The sequence below is a fragment of the Lepidochelys kempii genome, chromosome 25 (assembly GCF_965140285.1).
Source record: "Lepidochelys kempii isolate rLepKem1 chromosome 25, rLepKem1.hap1, whole genome shotgun sequence".
NCBI classification, from domain to species: domain Eukaryota; kingdom Metazoa; phylum Chordata; order Testudines; family Cheloniidae; genus Lepidochelys; species Lepidochelys kempii.
The window spans coordinates 16,225,404-16,242,743 of record NC_136404.1 but is presented as its reverse complement, the minus strand read 5'-3'; the positions used below and the strand labels follow the sequence as shown (position 1 = coordinate 16,242,743).

At 58.6% G+C, this 17,340-nt stretch overlaps 1 protein-coding gene across 1 annotated transcript; it reads right to left on the bottom strand.

Moving 5' to 3' along the window:
- Positions 1-2,270: 2,270 nt before the first annotated feature.
- Positions 2,271-16,261, bottom strand: SLC5A5 (solute carrier family 5 member 5). Its single transcript, XM_073323850.2, has 15 exons — positions 16,120-16,261; positions 13,939-14,004; positions 13,451-13,502; positions 12,810-12,877; positions 12,222-12,376; positions 11,511-11,651; positions 9,329-9,458; positions 8,639-8,727; positions 8,017-8,129; positions 7,654-7,724; positions 6,702-6,788; positions 6,182-6,387; positions 5,168-5,271; positions 4,153-4,268; positions 2,271-3,627 (listed from the first exon to the last, which is right to left on the bottom strand). The coding sequence occupies exons 1-15, from the start codon at positions 16,222-16,224 to the stop codon at positions 3,412-3,414; spliced, it is 1,719 nt and encodes a 572-aa protein (XP_073179951.2). The 5' UTR covers positions 16,225-16,261; the 3' UTR covers positions 2,271-3,411.
- Between the last annotated feature and the right edge of the window lie 1,079 nt (positions 16,262-17,340).

Here is a 17,340-nt window from a genome sequence, read left to right as displayed (position 1 = left end):
CGGAGGCAGGCAGCTGACACTTTACGGCAGTGATAGGTCACTGGGCACTTTTAGTGGATTCCCATGCTTGAGGCACAGCTGGATCAAAGGGTAGAGAAGGGCTGTTTGCATCAAGTCTGCCTTGGGCTCACTTGGCCTCCCAACGGCCAGCTCTGAGCCAGCACGGCAGCCTTGTCTGCGGCGTGGATAGAGGGCCCTAGAGCTGCTGGAAAGCCGCAAAGGATCTTGGCCAACGTGCTCCTGTTGCACTTGTGAACATCGGCACAGTTGGGTTTTCCTTTGCACAAGGGGTCAGGGAAACATCCAACCAAGCAGCCGTCACCAACCAGCTCATCAGCTGCGCTGCATGGCAGCCTCCCAGCTGCACCTGGCTCCCCAACTAGACACCACCTGGCTTCAGTGAGCAGTCACCCACCACAGCCAGGCAAGGTGGCTCAGCAGGAACTGACAGGCCAAGATGCGTTTCTCCCAGCGACCTGACGGCTGTTGACGAAGGGATAAGCAGGATCGGCTGGAAATGGCCAAACGAGCGGGATCCTTTAGTCCCAGCTCAGAACCCAGCTGGCTCCAGTTGGTATTTAACCAAATGCAATACACAGCCAGGGGTGGGGGACCTGTGCACAAGGGTGAATTTCCCCCTCTGGGTAGTCTGCTGAGGCCACATCAAAGGCTACACCTGACCCATGGGTGGGTGCATGAGGAATATGGACAAGGCTAGAGGGGCAAAGGGCCTTCTGCCAAACCACAGCTAGTGCTGGATGTCACTGGATCCCATCTGGCCCCCACCATTGAGGGGTGCATCGCGGGGTCTCCTGTGAGCCCAGAACTGCATTCCTCCAAGGGAGCGAGCAGCCAGGGCTTTGCTGGCTGATCCTGCTCCCCGCAGCTGTTTTTCTGTTCTCTGGATTTTAAGCTGGGTTTGATTCCCCTGGTGCCAGGGCCAGACACCACTCCCACCAGCTCCCCGGGCCAGATTTACCCCAGTGTAACTCACCCTCATTACAACACCAGTGAGCACTGCCCCAGAAAGCAAACCCCCCAGACATGTGCCCCACCACAGCTCAACCCAGCTCTGCTGCCTGGGGGGATGCATTATGAGCTTTCCCAGTAAACCCTGGGCTAAGGGGTGGGGCCTGTCAGGGCAGTACTTATTGGGGGGTGGAGCCATAGGATGTGGCACTATGGCCCTTCAATTTCTGAGCCATTCTAGGAAGCAGAAGACAGTGCACTGGGGTTACAGCCTGTTTCTCTGACCTGGGGGACCTGGGTTCAACTCCTTGCTGTGCAAGAGTCTGTGGATAACTTGCTTCATCTTAGGGCCTCAGTTTCCCCATCTGAACACTGCCTGCCTCCCAGGGGCACTGCAAGGACAAACACCCTGAGGATGACCTCAGCTAGATGGGCAGCCCAGGTGTGTGACTGTAACTGAGATCAGCCAGCCACCTGTGTTATGCCACGGCCCCCAGTCAGCCCAGAACTTGCCAACGGGCCTTAATGTGATGTCTCCCTCTGCTGGAGCTGCACCGCCCAGGAGGCGCTCTGCCCTCAGCCCTGGCCGGGAAACACCAGGAGTCGGGGTGCAGGGGACCGGGTGCTAGCTAAAAGCCAAGGCTCCTCGTGGTGGAACCACAGCAGAGGGGACACAGAACCAGCAGGCAGGGGATTGGGGCCAGCAGCTGGCTGTTTGAACCTTTTATTGAGCTTTAGCATCTAGGCATCAATACGGCCCAGGACAAGCCCAGAGGGGGACCAAACCTGCCATCTGGATCCAGGTTTTGTCTCTAAAGGGGCTCAGGAAAATCCCATCTGCACCCAGCAGGGGCTAGAGGCAGCGAGGCCTCAGCATAGACAACAGGCTCGCTGTGAGTAAGCAGGGCAGCTGGTAGCTATGGCCCTGAGCCGGGACTCCGGAGATCTAGGTTCACTTCCTTGCTCTGGTGGGTGACCTTGGGTGAGTCCCTGCATCTGCCTCAGTTTCCCTAGCTGTAAATTGGGGATAACGATGCTTCCTTCCTCTCGCTTGTAAGTGCCTTGTGGCAGTGGCTGTCTCTCCCACTGTGTCTGGGCCTGGTGCAAAGGGACCCTGCTGGCTAATGGGCCTGACCCATGAGATCTCCTAGCACTTAGGAGCAGCCCTCAGGAGCAGCCACAAGCCCTTCCCCATAAGGATTCCTTTGGCCCCGCTCTGGGTGGAATCAGCATTCCCCCCCCAACCCCACCCCTGTTCACACACACACTAACTATTTCCTTCTCAATCTTTATTAGAGCAAGGTGTTTACAGTCAACAGGCGCTGTGTGCCCCCGATAAGATAGACAGTGGGCAGATAAGCTATTTCATGAGCAGGTACGGTCTGCGGTGGGTTGATAGAGTACTTCAGACACAGAGGAGTTATGCAAGAAGCAGGAGTCTCGAAGCCATGCCGATATGCTGCCAGAGGGTGCCTGGAGCGAGACACTTAACTCCAAACACTCCCTGAAAACCCCAGGTCGGGCCTGAGCCTGCCCAAGGAGAGAGCTCGGCCCGCAGCCCCACCTGGAAATCGGGACATCAGCGGGGCTAGGGCCTGTTTACCGCAGCTGGGGATGCGGCCTAATGGCTGGCCTGAGAGGCCAGGGCAGAGCTGACCTGACCCCATCTGTCCCCCAGAGCTCAGCCTAACCCTGCCCCACACCGGTTAAAATGAGCTGATGTGGTACTTAGTGCCGGGTGGCTTCAGCTGCCGATTGCTGCCGCAGTGGGGCCGGGGGGCAGAGAAGCTGGTCCTGGCTCAGGGGGGCAGAGGCAGAATTTGGATGGGGGCTGGCCTAGCAGATGTGGTGAGCGCTGCTCTGGTGCTCAGCACAGGACTCCAGGGTTCTTTCCACGGCCCATTCTCCAACTTGCCAAGCCCCTTGCTTGCTCCCTGCCTCAGTTTCCCCATAAATCACCAGCCTAAATCCCAGGGCTCCATCTGTCGCTATGTTAGCGGCCAGGAGGGGGTGGGCAGCTCTAGACAAGGCCCTGCTCTGTCACAGCCACAGGGCTCAGCACTGGCTGCAGCTTGGGTCCTCTGTGTGGCTACTGCCTTCCCAAACCCACTTGGGCTGTGCCTGGCTGGCGCCTGCAGCAGCCAGGTACCTTAGTGCAGCCGCTTTGCCGTGTCAGCCTCTGCCTGGCCAGTCAGAGCCACAGGCACCCCCTGGAGGGGGACGGTGCAGGCTGGGGGGTGCTGTAATACTCCTCCCAGAATGTCCTTGCTGGGGGAATGTGGAGGGGGTTGGCCAGCCCAGGGCTGCTCTGTCCATTGCTCCCTCACTGGGGCGGGGGCTGGATTCGTTCCCCTCCCCGCATGCTGGCTCTGGGGTGATGGGGGCTGGCTGAACCCAGCGCAGCCTCCCCTTTGGGCCGCAGCTCAGCGGCGCTGCCCAGCCCTAGACGCTGGTCTCTCGCAGCAGGTGGCAGCAGCCGGCGTCGACAGGGTGGCCGAGCCAGAGGAACTCCTCGGAGTCGCACTGCAAGGGGGCGCCCGCCTCCAGCTGCTTCGCCAGCAGCGCCCGGTCGGCCTCCTCGCTGCCCGTGAGCCCTGCCAGCAGGAACGTGGAGGAGCTGAACGGCTTCTTCTGCAGAGTGGGGGAGACCCCCGAGTCCTGTGGGGGGAGAGCGGAGATGGAGGAGGCGGGGCTGACGTGGGGGCGGACACTGAAAAATGCCGCTCCCCTCCCCCCCCCACCTCCATTACGTGTCCAGCGCGAGCCTCCTGCCCAGCACGGGCTGCCCAGCCACTGCAGCATCGCCAGCCTGGCCAGCAAACCGGCCATGCCGTGTGCCACGAGTGACACACTCAGCCCAGCTCCTGTGGGGGAGGCGACCCCGTTCTCAGCCCCCCAAGCCAGGCAGACCATGCGAAAGCTGCCTTCCCTGAAGTGAGCCCTGGGGACACCCGGGGCAGACACCCTGCGGGAAAGGCGGAGGGTCCCTGCTGGAAACACCTGGCTCTGGTGTCTGGCCAAGGCCGCGCTGGTTCCCTGCTTTGCACTGAAGTGCGGTTTTGCCCAGAGATGCCCAGGCAGCCACTGGGCTGCAAACTGGGCTGGCGGAAACTTGGCAGGGAACAGGGAGAGAGAACCCTCCTGCCCTCCCCCGAGCACCAAGCCCCACCCTGACTCTGTTACCTTGGTCAGACTGTCCTCAGAGGGGTTTTTCCTGCCCTCTGGGGAGAGCGAAGAGGTCTCCTTGATAATGTCCCACCAGAGCACACCCCGGGGCATCTGGCTCCTCTTGGTAGGACCTACCAAAAAACAATGAAAACCAGATGGGCAAAGTCCCTGTCTAATGACAACTCTGGCTAAACAAGACCCCATGGAACAGGGCAGGGCAATGCCTGTGTCAGTCTTCGCCCACCTCCGGCGCCCTCCAGCCCTGGCGGACGCTGAATCGCCTGCCGACAAGGCCAGGGAGCATTCTCCCCGTGTCACGGATGGGGAAACTGAGGCACAGAGACCCCAGACTTGCCCAAGGTCACATGCCGGGTCCATGACAGAACTGGGAATGGAACCCAGGAGTCCTGACTCCCCCTCCCAAAGTTTAATCTCAAGAATATCCTCCCTCCCCCGGTGAGGGCCTGAGGTCAGGTCGCTGTTCCAGGGCTTCCACACTCTGCTAGTCTCCAGGAGAAGCTCGTTTGACCCTCTCCATGCGTGGGGGCTCGGTCCAGTCGTGGGGGTGATGGGACACAGATCCTATCCTTCGTAGGCTGCCGGTGGGGACAGCTGCTGCTGTCCGAATGCTGGCTGGGCTATGGGACACTAATTGGGGGAGGGGGGTATCAGCCCAGCTCCCCGTGGACATGTGTCCGTGGTATTGTCACTCGTTGGCAGGCTCTGCAGAGAGGCCAAGGACTGAACAGGCCACAGACACTGAACTATCCGGTTACCACGAGAGGTCACGGCTGGGACAGCCCATGGGGGAAGCCTGTTCCTTCACCGCCCCTGAGCTGGGGGCGCCCCACGCGTCCTGGAGGCTTGTCTGGCCCTTTCCACCAGCGCCACGTTCTCACTAGATCATCCAAATCTGCCCCCCTCTCTCCTGCCCTCCACCCAGTCCCAAGCTCCGTGGGATGCCAGGGACCAGCCCAACATCTGGCACCCCTGCCCGTTGGCTGGGCTGGCACCTCGCAGCTGGCATTACCTGTCAGGTAACTTATCAGCACCCCCACCACCACAGTGGACAGCGTCCCCAAAGCCCCAAAGTAGAGGTAGGACATGGCGTAGAAGTCATCGGCAATGGCCGGCCTGCGAAGGAAGTGACATTGTAGTAAAGCAGAGGGAATGATATCGTGATAGGCTAAAGAAAACCACGACTAGGTACATCTAGGCTGGTCAAGGAAGGTTCTATTCCTGGGAGTCACCAAGGCTGAGACTTGGTCACCCCCTATTATATTGCTTGCCCTACCTTCCTCCCAGCCCACCAGCCTGGCTCAGCCCCCTGTGACCTCTGGGCTCGTAGAAGGGAACGTCTTCGGGACAGGGCTGAGCCTCGCACTGTGAACTCAACAAACCGGAGGTCTGTAGGTCCTACCACACTATCAGTGTGGAATACAAATACTGCCAAATCACAGAGTTGCCCATCTGATGTGGTCGGGGCTTTGCAGGAGGAGAAATCAGTGTCCCATATTTTGTTGGTTTATTTACCCGATCTACCCCAGTCCTGGACCAGAGCCATTACAGACGGCATGCAGCCAAGCCCCTCTGTCAGAGCTCTCCACCCATGCACCACTGCCCAGGGTCAGGGAGCAACTGTCCCCAAACCGGACTCCTGTCGGAGAGATTCAGGCAGGGAGCGAGTTCCCCTGCTGTTTGCAACAGCTCCCCTCAAAGAAGCTCCATTGTGAAACTAACAGCCACCCAGGAGGTCTTCAGAACACGGCTGCTGTCGGCTCACAAGCGCAGGAACAGACCTTGGGAGACTAGCAGCGCCACCCAGTAACCACCCACCACCACCGCAGCTCAAACCCTAGAGGATAATGGGTCTGAACCCAACCCTCAGCTCAGCGCACCTCCAGGCTCTGGGAGAGTTCAGACCCACAGGTACGCTAGTGGGCTGGCCCTCATCTCTTTCTTGGGACAGCCTCCGATCCAGGCAATTCCCAGCCCTGGGAATATTCAGCCCCTGCTGGATTGGTTCCCTCATTCCCGGCCTGACCTTTCCAAGGGTGCAGAGACGTTCCGCGGAGGCAGGGGTCCCAGGACAATGGTGCTGTTGATCCCCTCGGTAGCATTGTAGAGCGGGCACAGGTCTCCGTAGTAAGGCAGCACTCCCATGGTGTCCTCACTGGGTGGGTAGATGGTGCCCCCCACCGCCACCCAGAAGGAGAGGACAAAACCAGACCCCAAGCCTGCAAAAACCCCCTAGAAGCAGAAAAGAAACAAGGATTCAGCCAGAGCCTGAGCAATAGACATTCCCCCACAGCTCTCGGGCATCTCCGCGCACACAGCCGGGTACCTGCTTCTAGGGCCAGCATATTCCGGGTCTCTCGGGAGCAACTGGAGACAGGCACCGGCAGCTGGAGTCGAACAAGGCAGCTGGCAGCCCACACCCCACCTACAGCCCACAGATGCCCCTGATCTCCCACTCCCTTTGCTCCAGAGCCAAGCCGAGCACCAGCACCCCAATTCTGATGCACTGAAGCAGCCTCCTTCCCCCCAAAATGGCAGGGACTTACGACTGTGTTGCAAACGGGTATGAACATCCCAAGGATGAAGGCTCCAAGCAAAGGGCCGCTTATCACTCCCATGACGGTGAAGGAACCCTGGAGAGATGGAGATGGGGTGGAGGTCAGCCAGGATCTGGATGGGGTTTGGCACTCAGGGGCCCGGGAGGAGAGCAAGGCAAGACTTTCCCATCTCAACTTTTTTTTTTTTTTAAATGAAAAAATTGATTTTTCAACAAAGGGGAGTTTTCAGGAGAAAATTTAATTTTCATGGACAACCAAAAGTGGTCCGTCCCCCGCAACATCACAAAATAAAAGTTGGGTTTTGTGGACATTTCTGTTTTCTGTTAAGAAAAGCGGGACAGGACGGGTGGGTTTTGACCAGCTCCTGTCAGGAAGGTCTGGCCAAGAGTCACGGGTCTGTCCTGCCTTAAAAACCTCATGCACTTGAATGAGGGGACTTGAGTTTCAACTTGATCCATCCCCAGGCTACGTAGCTGCAGCCCAACAGCTGCTGTGGGATCCTGCCGCTGAGGGGCACCTGAGAGCCATGATCCCAAACTCCAGAGCGTTGGCACCAATATCTTCATCACTGGTGCCGACACAGCCCCAAAGTTTTCCCAAACTTTGGGAAGCTTCTAGTCTTGGAATCCCAGTGGGAGATGCCCGGAACTTGATTTTCAGAGGCTCTGTTGACTTCAGATGGAGCGGTTGATGCTCTGCAGGAGATGGGGTGGAGGAGCATAGGGCCAGGGGGTGGGCGACAGGGTACAGAGCCCTTGGCTGGCAGACCCCTACGTCATTGCCACCTCGACAGCTCTTCCATGACTCACGTGAAATGAGCCGGAGCAATGGGGACCCAGTGCAGTGGCTGTTGGCCGGGGCCCAGGGACAAAGCCTGCGGATATCGAACCAGCACCCTGGGGCATGGCACCATCTGGGGGCGGGGTGGGAGGAAGCTTACCTGCAGCACACCGCCTCCCAGCAGGGAAGACAAGGCAGCCACCGTGATGCAGGAGATGCCGTAGATCAACGCTGCGGGATGGAGAAAAAACAGCCTCAGGCCAGGGAAGCAGCCGCACCGGACCCACCCCCTGCAGTCTTGCTCAGTCTGGGCTGAGGCATGGTGGGGGTGCGGGGAGCAGCTTGGGGCTGGGGAGCAGGTCACTTTGATGTGTCTCCCCTTTAGCCATGGAGCCCTAAGCAGCCAGGGTGAAATGCACCCCCAGGTGGAGGGCTCGGGCAGCCAAATGCCGAACTTTGCCGCTGCCCCATCGCCATGCAGCCAATGCAAGGATCCCCCCGCTCCCTCCAGCCCCACACTTACAGAGTCCCTTAGAGAGGAGGGTGAGTTTCTGTGGCGACAGGGAGGGCATGCTGGGCTTGACCAGGTCTTCCACGGTGACGGCTGCCATGGCGTTGATGCTGGTGGATGCCGTGCTGAGGAGAGACGGGGCAGGAGCAGAGGAGAGTCATGCATGCCAGGCCAACGGGATTGTCATCCTCCGGTCTCCCAGGCTAGGTGGGGTTGGGCCCGAGGGAGTTTTGGATGGGAGACCAACAGGGACTGATGTGGACGGAGGAGTGGAGGGCAAGCTCCCCTCTGGGTCAGTGCACATGCCTCAGCACATCGCTAGGGGGCGCTGTGCCACAGGATTAAGGGCACTTGCCCCACAGTCCTATCCATCCCCAGTGCCGGCAACCCCAGTCTGTGCCCAGAACTGCCCCTTTAGCTGCAGCTGGGCACAGCGACTTTCCTCCTCACTTCCTGTCCCAAATGACTGTGGGGGGGTTTAAAGAGCTGACGAGCTCCACCCCAGAGCCAGCTCTGAGCCGTGGAATAACAAAGGGGAGCGGGGTGGGGGTGGGATAGCTGGGCCCCCAATGGAGCCCAGGGCTACAGTCACTATTGCGATGAGTTGCTGGGGAAGCTGGGCTCTGCCCCTCACCTGAGGGTCCCACTGTACGCGCAGGCCAGGAAGAGACCGGGCACGCCCGGGTACTTCTCAAAGATATCCAGGACCAGGTAGGGCATGTACTGCAGGGAGGAGATGGCCATGTTACAGAGGAGCCAGAGGCAGGGAGGAGGGGTTATTCCAGAGTGAGACTAAACCCCCTCTTCTAAGGAGAACTGGTAGGGGGTGGGGGAAAGGACCCCCTCGGAGAGCAGCTTAAACCCGTCGACCAGGACGCAGAGAAGGGGATGCCCCAGAGACGTGGGTTAACAGCAGAATATCGAGCGCCGGGCATGGCACCTCCTATCCCAGGAGCACTTTGCAAAGCATCAGCCCTCCTTTATAGATAGGAAAACTGAGGCACAGAAAGGCGAAGGGACCCACCCCGGATCAAGCCAGGACTAGAACCCAGGTGTCCTGATTCCTAGTCCTACGCGCCAACCACTAAGGAAAGAATGCAGGTGTCCTGCTTGCCAGGCCTGTGCTCTGCCCTCTAAAGAATTAATGATCCACACAGGGGCTTCACCAGACGACCTGTCAAGCTCCCTCAGTTTGGCCTCTTGTCTTGATCTCTTCCACCCAGTCATTAACAGGGCAGTTCCCCCTGGCTGCTCAAGTAGCCCTCAGTTCACTAGAGCAGGGCTCCCCTGCAGCAGGGACAGAGGCCAGCCAGGCCGTGGGTACCTGGTCGGGGGCAGAGATGTATCCAGCCAGGAGGGGATCACAGTCCTTGTAGAGCGCAAACATCACAATGCCACAGCCCACCGCGCTGGAGACGATGAAGAAGAGGCCCACTTGATTGACCAGCAGAGCACTGAGAACACATGGACGGCAGAGATCACAACCGGGACAGAGCCAACACCACACAGTGACGTCTGGCCAGGAGCCGGCTTTCCCCTCCGCCAGGCTTGGGCAGATCCACTGTTCGTGCTGGCTCAGCAGCCCCAGTGGTCTGTATTCATCCCCCTTCCCCACGGCAGAGGCAGGGCAAGCTACCCATGCCCTCAGGCTGGGACGGAGGTGCCCCATTTCAATGGGACGTGGGTGCCTAACTCCCAGAGGTTCCACTGTAGGGCCCCCCAGCAAGGTGCCCTCCTCACCCTGACCCACAAGTTGCACTAGACCCAACACTGCCAGACAGAGCTTGTTGCTTTGGGGTGCTAGCCTGGTTTGAGACGCCCCAGGCCTGACCTGCAGAGGGGCAGAGCACCCCCAGGCCAGCCAAAGCCAGTGGGCACCCTAGGGGCTCAGCACCTCTGGAGGTCAGGCCCTGGGCACAGCAGGTCAGGCCTGTATCCAGCCTCGCCCTTCTCAGCGCAGGGCTCCACTTGCGCTCCCCAAAATGTGCCCCAGCTCAAGGGCGGGATCCCGACCTCCAAGGAGAGCCCTCCCCTCTGCACACCAGGCAGAGCCCCTCGGCTGCCCCCACGGTGCGCAGAGCTCAAAGTAATCCCAGAGGGCTTGGCCCACAGCCCGGGGAGGCTCACAGCGAGATCCCCTCTAACATAGGGCCCAGCTGCAGGGACCACGAGAAATCCAGGGGCTGGGGCTGGCTTTGCAAAGAACAACGGTCTCCTGTCACTGGTGCCCGCTTCCCCCAGAGATCGGTGATAACTACTTGTAGCCTTCCAGGCTCTGGCTTCATCGATGGCTTCCTGCCACTGCCCGGGTCCCTGGGAGACCCCGGGATGGGACAAAGCTACCTGAGGAATGAACATCCTACCTGTTTATGGAACAAACCAGAGCTGCAGGGTCACAATTACTCAGCAAAAGCCACCTCCACTTCCTGGCAGAGCTACACCCTAGCTTGGCTCCCTGGCAGCATCTGTCTATTGTGCTGACCTACTTAACTCTGTGACCACTGCCTTGATCCAGGAAGGATCCTTCCCCTGACTCTCCGGCTGGGAAATCCCCTCTTGGCTTCCACAGGAGTGCTGGTTAGCTGGGACACTTTCCTCTCCACAATCCCTCACCATTCCCCACTCCTGACAAGACTGGAGGGAAGGTTTCCTCTTCCCCAACCCCCACCATGCAAACCTCAGCCCTGGCTGAGGCCTCTCCCCCGCCTCCTTTCCCCATCACTCAAGTGGCTCCTCACTAAGCTCCACCCCAAGCCAGCTAGTCCCCATGGTCACATTTCATCCTTTACTGCAATGGGCTGGGGAACTCACTGCCACAAGATATCACTGCAGCCAAGAGCTTTAATCTGCTGGTTTTATGTCCCTGCACGAGACGAGGTTCTTGGAACAGGCACAACCTCAGCCACCGATAAGTACGGGCGGGCTGGTCCCAGCGCTGGCATGGCCAGCCGGGTGGGGCAGCTAGTCTCCCCCGGCCATTATCAGAACACTGGAGGAGGCCAGGGTGGGTTATCGGTGCCTGACGGATCATGGCTTGTGTCTATAGACTCACACAGGAGGAGGGGCATAAGGCTCCGTGGCAGCGGCCATGTTGATATTAGAGATACCGGTATCGGGGCAGATAGTAGCATGTACGAGCCAATAAACCCCAGACAGATCGTCCCCCTGCACAGTGGTGGATCAGGAGGGACGAGGGCACCTGTGTCCCACCTGCACTCTGGGCTTTCCCATGCCAGCCAGGAGACAGGTCAGGGATAGAGGCGTGTGCAGTTAGACCAGACGATCAAAGGTTCTAATCCTGCCTGCTCCATAAGTGCAGTTTTACATGGCAACACTGGATCATAACCCTTCAGCCGCCAGCACTGGCCACAGCCACCGTGAGGTGACTCAAACAGGGTCCCGCTTCCTGCATCCCTCTATGCTGAGTTCCCCAGCAGCCTGGCTCTCACTTCCCTAGGAAGTTAAACCCTGCCTCAGTTTCCCTTTCCGAAGCAGTGGGGACTCACAGTTTTGCCCCATTCTCCGTCTTGCAGGCCACATAGCGCTGGACCTGGGCCTGGTTCACACCGTACATGGAGAGCCACACCATGGTGCCCCCAAAGGTGAAGGTCCAGAAGGTGTAGCGGCTCCTGGGGTCTGGGTCGAAGCTGCAGACAGAAGGGGAGGGCGAGACACAGACTAAGCTAGTCATGCAGGGGGAGAGTCTCCCAACACAGACTATTTTCCCAACCCCATAAGTGAGTGTGTGGGGTTGGGGGGAGGGGCCCCCAAGCATCTTGGCAGTTCTACCTCCCACCCCAATCATGCTGGGACATCCCAGTGTAACGGGCTGGCATTTTGGTGCTGTCATGGTACAATGAACAGCCGGGAAGGGTCACACCGCATTGCTGTGGGAATATCCCACAGGGCCCCAGTGTGGGACGCAGACTGCCAGCCCGGAGAATCGCCCCACTAAAAATGGAAACTGGCAGGGAAAAACCCTGGGGCAGACAGCAGCCCTGCTCAGCAAGGACACCTCTGTAGCCAGCATGGGGCTGGTCCCAGGTCTGGGAGGGGAGGGGAGTGGGGTCTAGCGGTTAGAGCAGGGAGATGGGAAACAGGACTCCTGGGTTCTTGTCCGAGCCCTGGGAGGGGAGTGGGACCTGGAGGTAGGAGTCCTGTGGCTCAGAGTTAGTGGGTTTCTGGTGGAAAAGGTCCATGCTGGGAAAGGCACCTACTCGAGCAGGTTAACCCTGGAGTGGTTGGATGCGATCTCCAGGACTGCTCCAGGGCTGCCCACAAGCAGCGTCCCCTGGATCAGGATGGCAATGAACCCAGACAGCATCACGAACACCTGGAACACATCTGTCCAGATGACAGCCTTCATCCCACCCTGTAGAGGGAGAAGAGGAGGGTCAGTGCCCTGGGCGGCCAGCACCAAAGTGACATCACAGAGCCCCTAGGGGCCAGAGCCTGGGCTGGAGCAAACCAGCACCGATCTGTAGACGTCAATGCAGGGACACTGATTTACACGGGCTGGGGCCCTGGCCCCAAGGGTTAGCTCATCCCAAGCCGGGTAGGGACATGGCCCAGCGAGCTAATATTCCCCCTCATGTCATCGCTGGTTTGACCTGCCAGCAGATTGTGGAAGGGCCCTGCAGGGCACAGGATGGAAGCCCCTTTGCATTGGGCATAGCGCCAGGATACCCCAGGCAAGCCCCATCCCACCCACCTGCTCGTCTCTCTGATTTCTGGGATCTCTAGTGGAACCAGTCGAAAGCTGGAGGACACGTGCCAGCAGCAGAGAGGGAGGGGCTGGTACTCACTATGGTGGTGTAGAAGGTGCAGATGGCTCCAGTGGAGAGAAGAGATGCCCAGATATCCAGCCCTGTCACTAAACCAAAGAAGAAGTCAGTCAGCTAAGGGGAGACATTCCCTGACCCAGCCGTGCGGCCCGCAGGGAACCGGGCCCGGCACAGAACTCCCGATTCTCCCCAGCCCTGAACTTCGGGGCCCGGGTCGGCTCTAAGGGCCAAAGTTTGCAGCCCATCAGACAGCGGTGGCGCTCACAAGAGCTAGCGGGACGGATCCCCAGCTGGCATAAATCAGCATCGCCCCACTAAGCCAATGGGGCCAGAGCCCCAGCTGGTGTACAGCGGCCATAGCTCCACGGGAGTCAGTGAGGCCAGCGGGAGTCGTGGGCTGGCAGGACAAAGACTCTGTAGCCGCAGCAAAGGGGATAGAGGAAGGGCTTCGATTGTAAGCTGCTTGGGGCAGGACCCAGAGGGCAGCACCTGGTGTGATGGGGGGCTGGGCTGTGCCTTGGCACTATGGGAAGAGAAATACTAAAGAACACCAGCCAGGCCCCTTTATTTGCACGTTCCCCTTTCCAGGCGTCGCTCCAGGATGAAAGGCACTGGCCCAAGGACCCGGAGACCAGGAATCACGTGGGGGGCCTGGGATGTACCTTGGTTGAGGATCAGCGCAGGGGCATAGATGACTATCCCCGTGTACAGCATCTGCAGATGGAACAAACAGCATCCCAACCCATCGTCAGCACAGAACCCTCCGAGCCCGTCAGCGAGAGCTCAGCCCCCGGCGGGAGGGCGGGAGGGCGGGGGGGGAAATCAGATAACGGGGACCAGGTCTGGAGTAGGTCCAGCTGTTGCCCGACCCTTGACCCTCATGCTGTTCACGTGGGCACCCCCCAGACAGAGGTACCCAGCGGGACACGACCTGCCCCACGGCGTTAGAGTGAGGCTAGATCCCCCATGCTCTGGCTCCCAGTTCTGTGCCCTACCCACTAGGCTGCACTGTGGAGCGGATCCTTTAGCTGAGGCCGGGAGAGGCGTCTGCTCAGACCCCACTAGGTCATTGTACTTAGACCGCTCTGCCTGTGCGGCCCCCACCCCCAGACATGCCACTCCGCCCCGGCCGGACCCCGGGACCACGCACCGTGGCAGTGATGTACTGGATGGTCCCACATAGACGAACCTTCCTGCTGAATCTCATCTCCAGGTACTGCAAGAGAGAACGGGGAGCAGGGTGTGAAATTCAGTGTGTGGGGGGGGAGGGAGGCGGGAGAGGGCTGCTGACCTCTTTGCTCATCTCCTCCACGGGCTCCTCCAAAGGCAACAAACCAACCCATCTCTGAGCAGCTCCCCAGCCTCTTGCCCGGCTACCCCCAGCACAAGCCTGCTGGGACAGGAGCCCCCAGCCGCTGCTGAGGGTCTTGGAGGAGTCTGGTTCTTCAGGGGACTCAATCTAACCCATTTCCTTCCTTTGTGATGGTTTGTCTCAGCCTGTCAGTGCAGCCCCCTGCCCCACACAACACATTGCACAGGTGCAGAATTGCAAACCCCTTTGCTTCTCGCAGAGCAGGCTCCCCCGCCCCTCGGATTTACAGCAGTGCTAGGTTTGGAGGGTAAGAAAGTCGGAGGGAGCAGAGTTCAAACCACGGTTCTGACCCCTCCAATGAGATTAGCACTGGCCTCTCAGGGGCTCCAGTACACAGATCCAGTGCCCCTGGGACTTAGCGGCCCAAGGGTGCCGTGGGTTCACCGGCCAGACAGTGTGTGTGTGGGACAGAGAGGGGGACCCCTGGAGCTCTGGAGAGCAGCCGCCTTTCCACCACCACACAGTGAATGGGCCTCGGAGCATAAATGTGCTTAAGCAGGGAGAGAACATCCCGGAGCTGAGCCGGTCCCGGGCACTTGGCTAAAGGCAAAGAGTGGGATTCAGGCTCCCAGATCCCATTCCTTTTCATGGTCATTGGGCACCCAAATGCCTCCTTCGCTGTTCCGTGGAAGCAGCATTCCAGTCCCAGGACTAGAACTAGGGGCCCATCTGCTCCCCCCACCCCGCCCTTTATGCATTTGTCCTCACAACTCCCCAGCAAGTCAGGGATGTGACATCAGCCTCATTGGACAGAGGGGAAACTGAGGCACCAGGAAAGGAAGGGGGTTGGGGGCAGAGCCAGGAACTCCCAGATCTCCCGAGTCCCCAGCCAGCGTGTGAACTGGCAGAGCTCAGGTTCCACAGAGACCACTGCCCCTCACAGGTGACTCCAGCTCTCCACCTTGCGCGTCATTGCATGGCTCGCTAATGCTTCCCCACCAGGGACACGCTGTTTACACCACTCAGAGATGCCGCTAACACAGGTCCCAGCACATGCTCCAGCAAGCCAAGAGCAGGAATCCAAGCCAGGGCATCGGGTGAGGCACTTGTGATACTGGGGACTCAGTCTTTAAGGGCTGAGCTTCCCAGACAGAACCTGAGCAGGGCGTGGGAAAGCTTTGGTTGTTATGCTCAGCCTGTGCGAACCAGACACAGAATAAAGCACCCAGAGCACTGAGCGACCTCACAGAGCTAGAGACAGGCAGCCAGAGACCTCCAGGCTCTGGGGAAGCTGTGATCTGCCCCCACCCAGCTCTGGAAGGCGATCAGTGCCCCCGCGTCCTTCCCCAGCCCTTTGGGGAAGCATGCACCGCCTGACCTCAGCCTTCTCCCCACCAAGGCCCTGGCAGCGAGGCTCCTTTGTGGGACCCAGCAGCTGCACTGCCTGGAAGCCCAGTGAGGAGCCCTGGAGTTTGTCAGGGATAATAGCAGGGCCAGGAATCCAGGCAGCTGCTCTCCTGGGCCAGGCATTTGGCGCTGACAGACACCAGACTCCTAGTCCCCTGTTCTAACCATATCCGTCCCCGAGCAGGGAATAGAACCCAGGCGTCCTGAGTCTTACCATGAGACAAGCCTGCCTCTCAGGCTGAAGGAGGAGAGAGGAAATAGTGTGATCCCAGGGGGCACCGTCTGACCCCCACCCCTGTGTCCTGAGATCTGGGGACAGTGGATCTATCAGCTCCTGTTATCCATGGTGTTTATTAATGATAAGACTCTGGATGGCCAGCAGAGAGCAGGATTCCTGACCTTTCCCACTCAGCAACTAGGAGAATGTGCTTAGCAGAGCCACAGGGCTGGGCTAGCAGGGGAAGGTTGCCCCGTAAATGCCCTTCGCCAATCCTAGCAGCCCCTCAAATTCACGAGCACTGAGCAAACCCTGAACAAACCCACCTGCAGGGAAGCCACCTGGGCAGCCAGATACGTGTCTGCCCAGGCCTGTCTCCCACCAGGCTCCCTTACCTCGTAGGTGCTGGTCAGCCCCAGGCGGTAGAAGACGGGCAGGAAGAGGTAGGTGGTCAGCAGGGTGTTGAGCATCTGCCCCAGGCACATCCACAAGAACTTCATGCCATAGCGGTAGGCCTCTGCCGGCACACCCAGCACCTGGATGGCCGACATGAAGCTAGCAGAGAGCGAGAGCCCCACAGGCACAGCCGACATCTGGCGCCCCCCGGTGAAGAAGTCGTCGCTGGTCTTCTGCCCGCCTTTGGAGAGGGCGTAGAAAAGCCCAATCCCCGTGGAGACCAGGAGCATCAGACCAAATACTCCGTAGTCCCAGAGGCTGAATGTTAGCATCTCCGGCATAAAAACCTCCATGCTGCCCACCTGGGACATCGAGCCAGCTGCTATCCGAGCAACGCCCCCGCCTCAGACACGGACAGACCCAGCCCCACAAGATCCCCCCCCGCAAGCAAATCAACAGCTAGGCCTGCAACGGGACCCTGTGCCGTAACTTGCTGGCTCAACGCAGCCACCCGAGAGCTTTGCTAGCAAAGCAGGGGCAGTTTGGAAAGCGCCTAGATAGGGCCACAGACAGACAGAAATAGAGACACAGATAGGCAGCAAAGGGCTGTAAACAAAAAAAACACTACAGTTAACCAAGTGAAGGTTCACTGTGGTAGAAGGGAACAAATAATAATTATTTAAACCAACAAAAACAGCAAATTGTGTATGAAAATCAAAGTGTTTCAGAAACTGAAATTCACAGTTTGGATCCAGGACCCAGAGAGACCCACACTGCAGAAAAGTCTCTATGTTCACGGTGTCAGGATCAGCTGGGGGGTGGGGGGGGAGAGGAGAAGAAATATTTTTTAAACAAACAAAACCATCTGGCCTGGATCCTTTCTGAAAAATCAAAATATTTTACAAACTGAAACTGACCAGAATGTCAATATTTTAAAACACATCGTTAGAAATTAAAGCAAGTCCAGTTGAGGCTGATCAAAAAACAAAACCAAATCTGTTTTGTCTATTCAGAACAATGCCAACACTCAGCACTTCCCCCCTAGTGCCTGGAAAGCCAAAAGGTGATGGCACAAGAAAGAAAATACCCAGCTTAAAAATTTTAAAAAAGAGTGATCAGTGAAATTGATACAGGTGAGAAGATCAAAAGGCAATAGGTTCCAAACCAGTGTTGTGCTCGGCAAAATGTTCCCTTGTGTTTAAAAAAGATATAAGATGCCT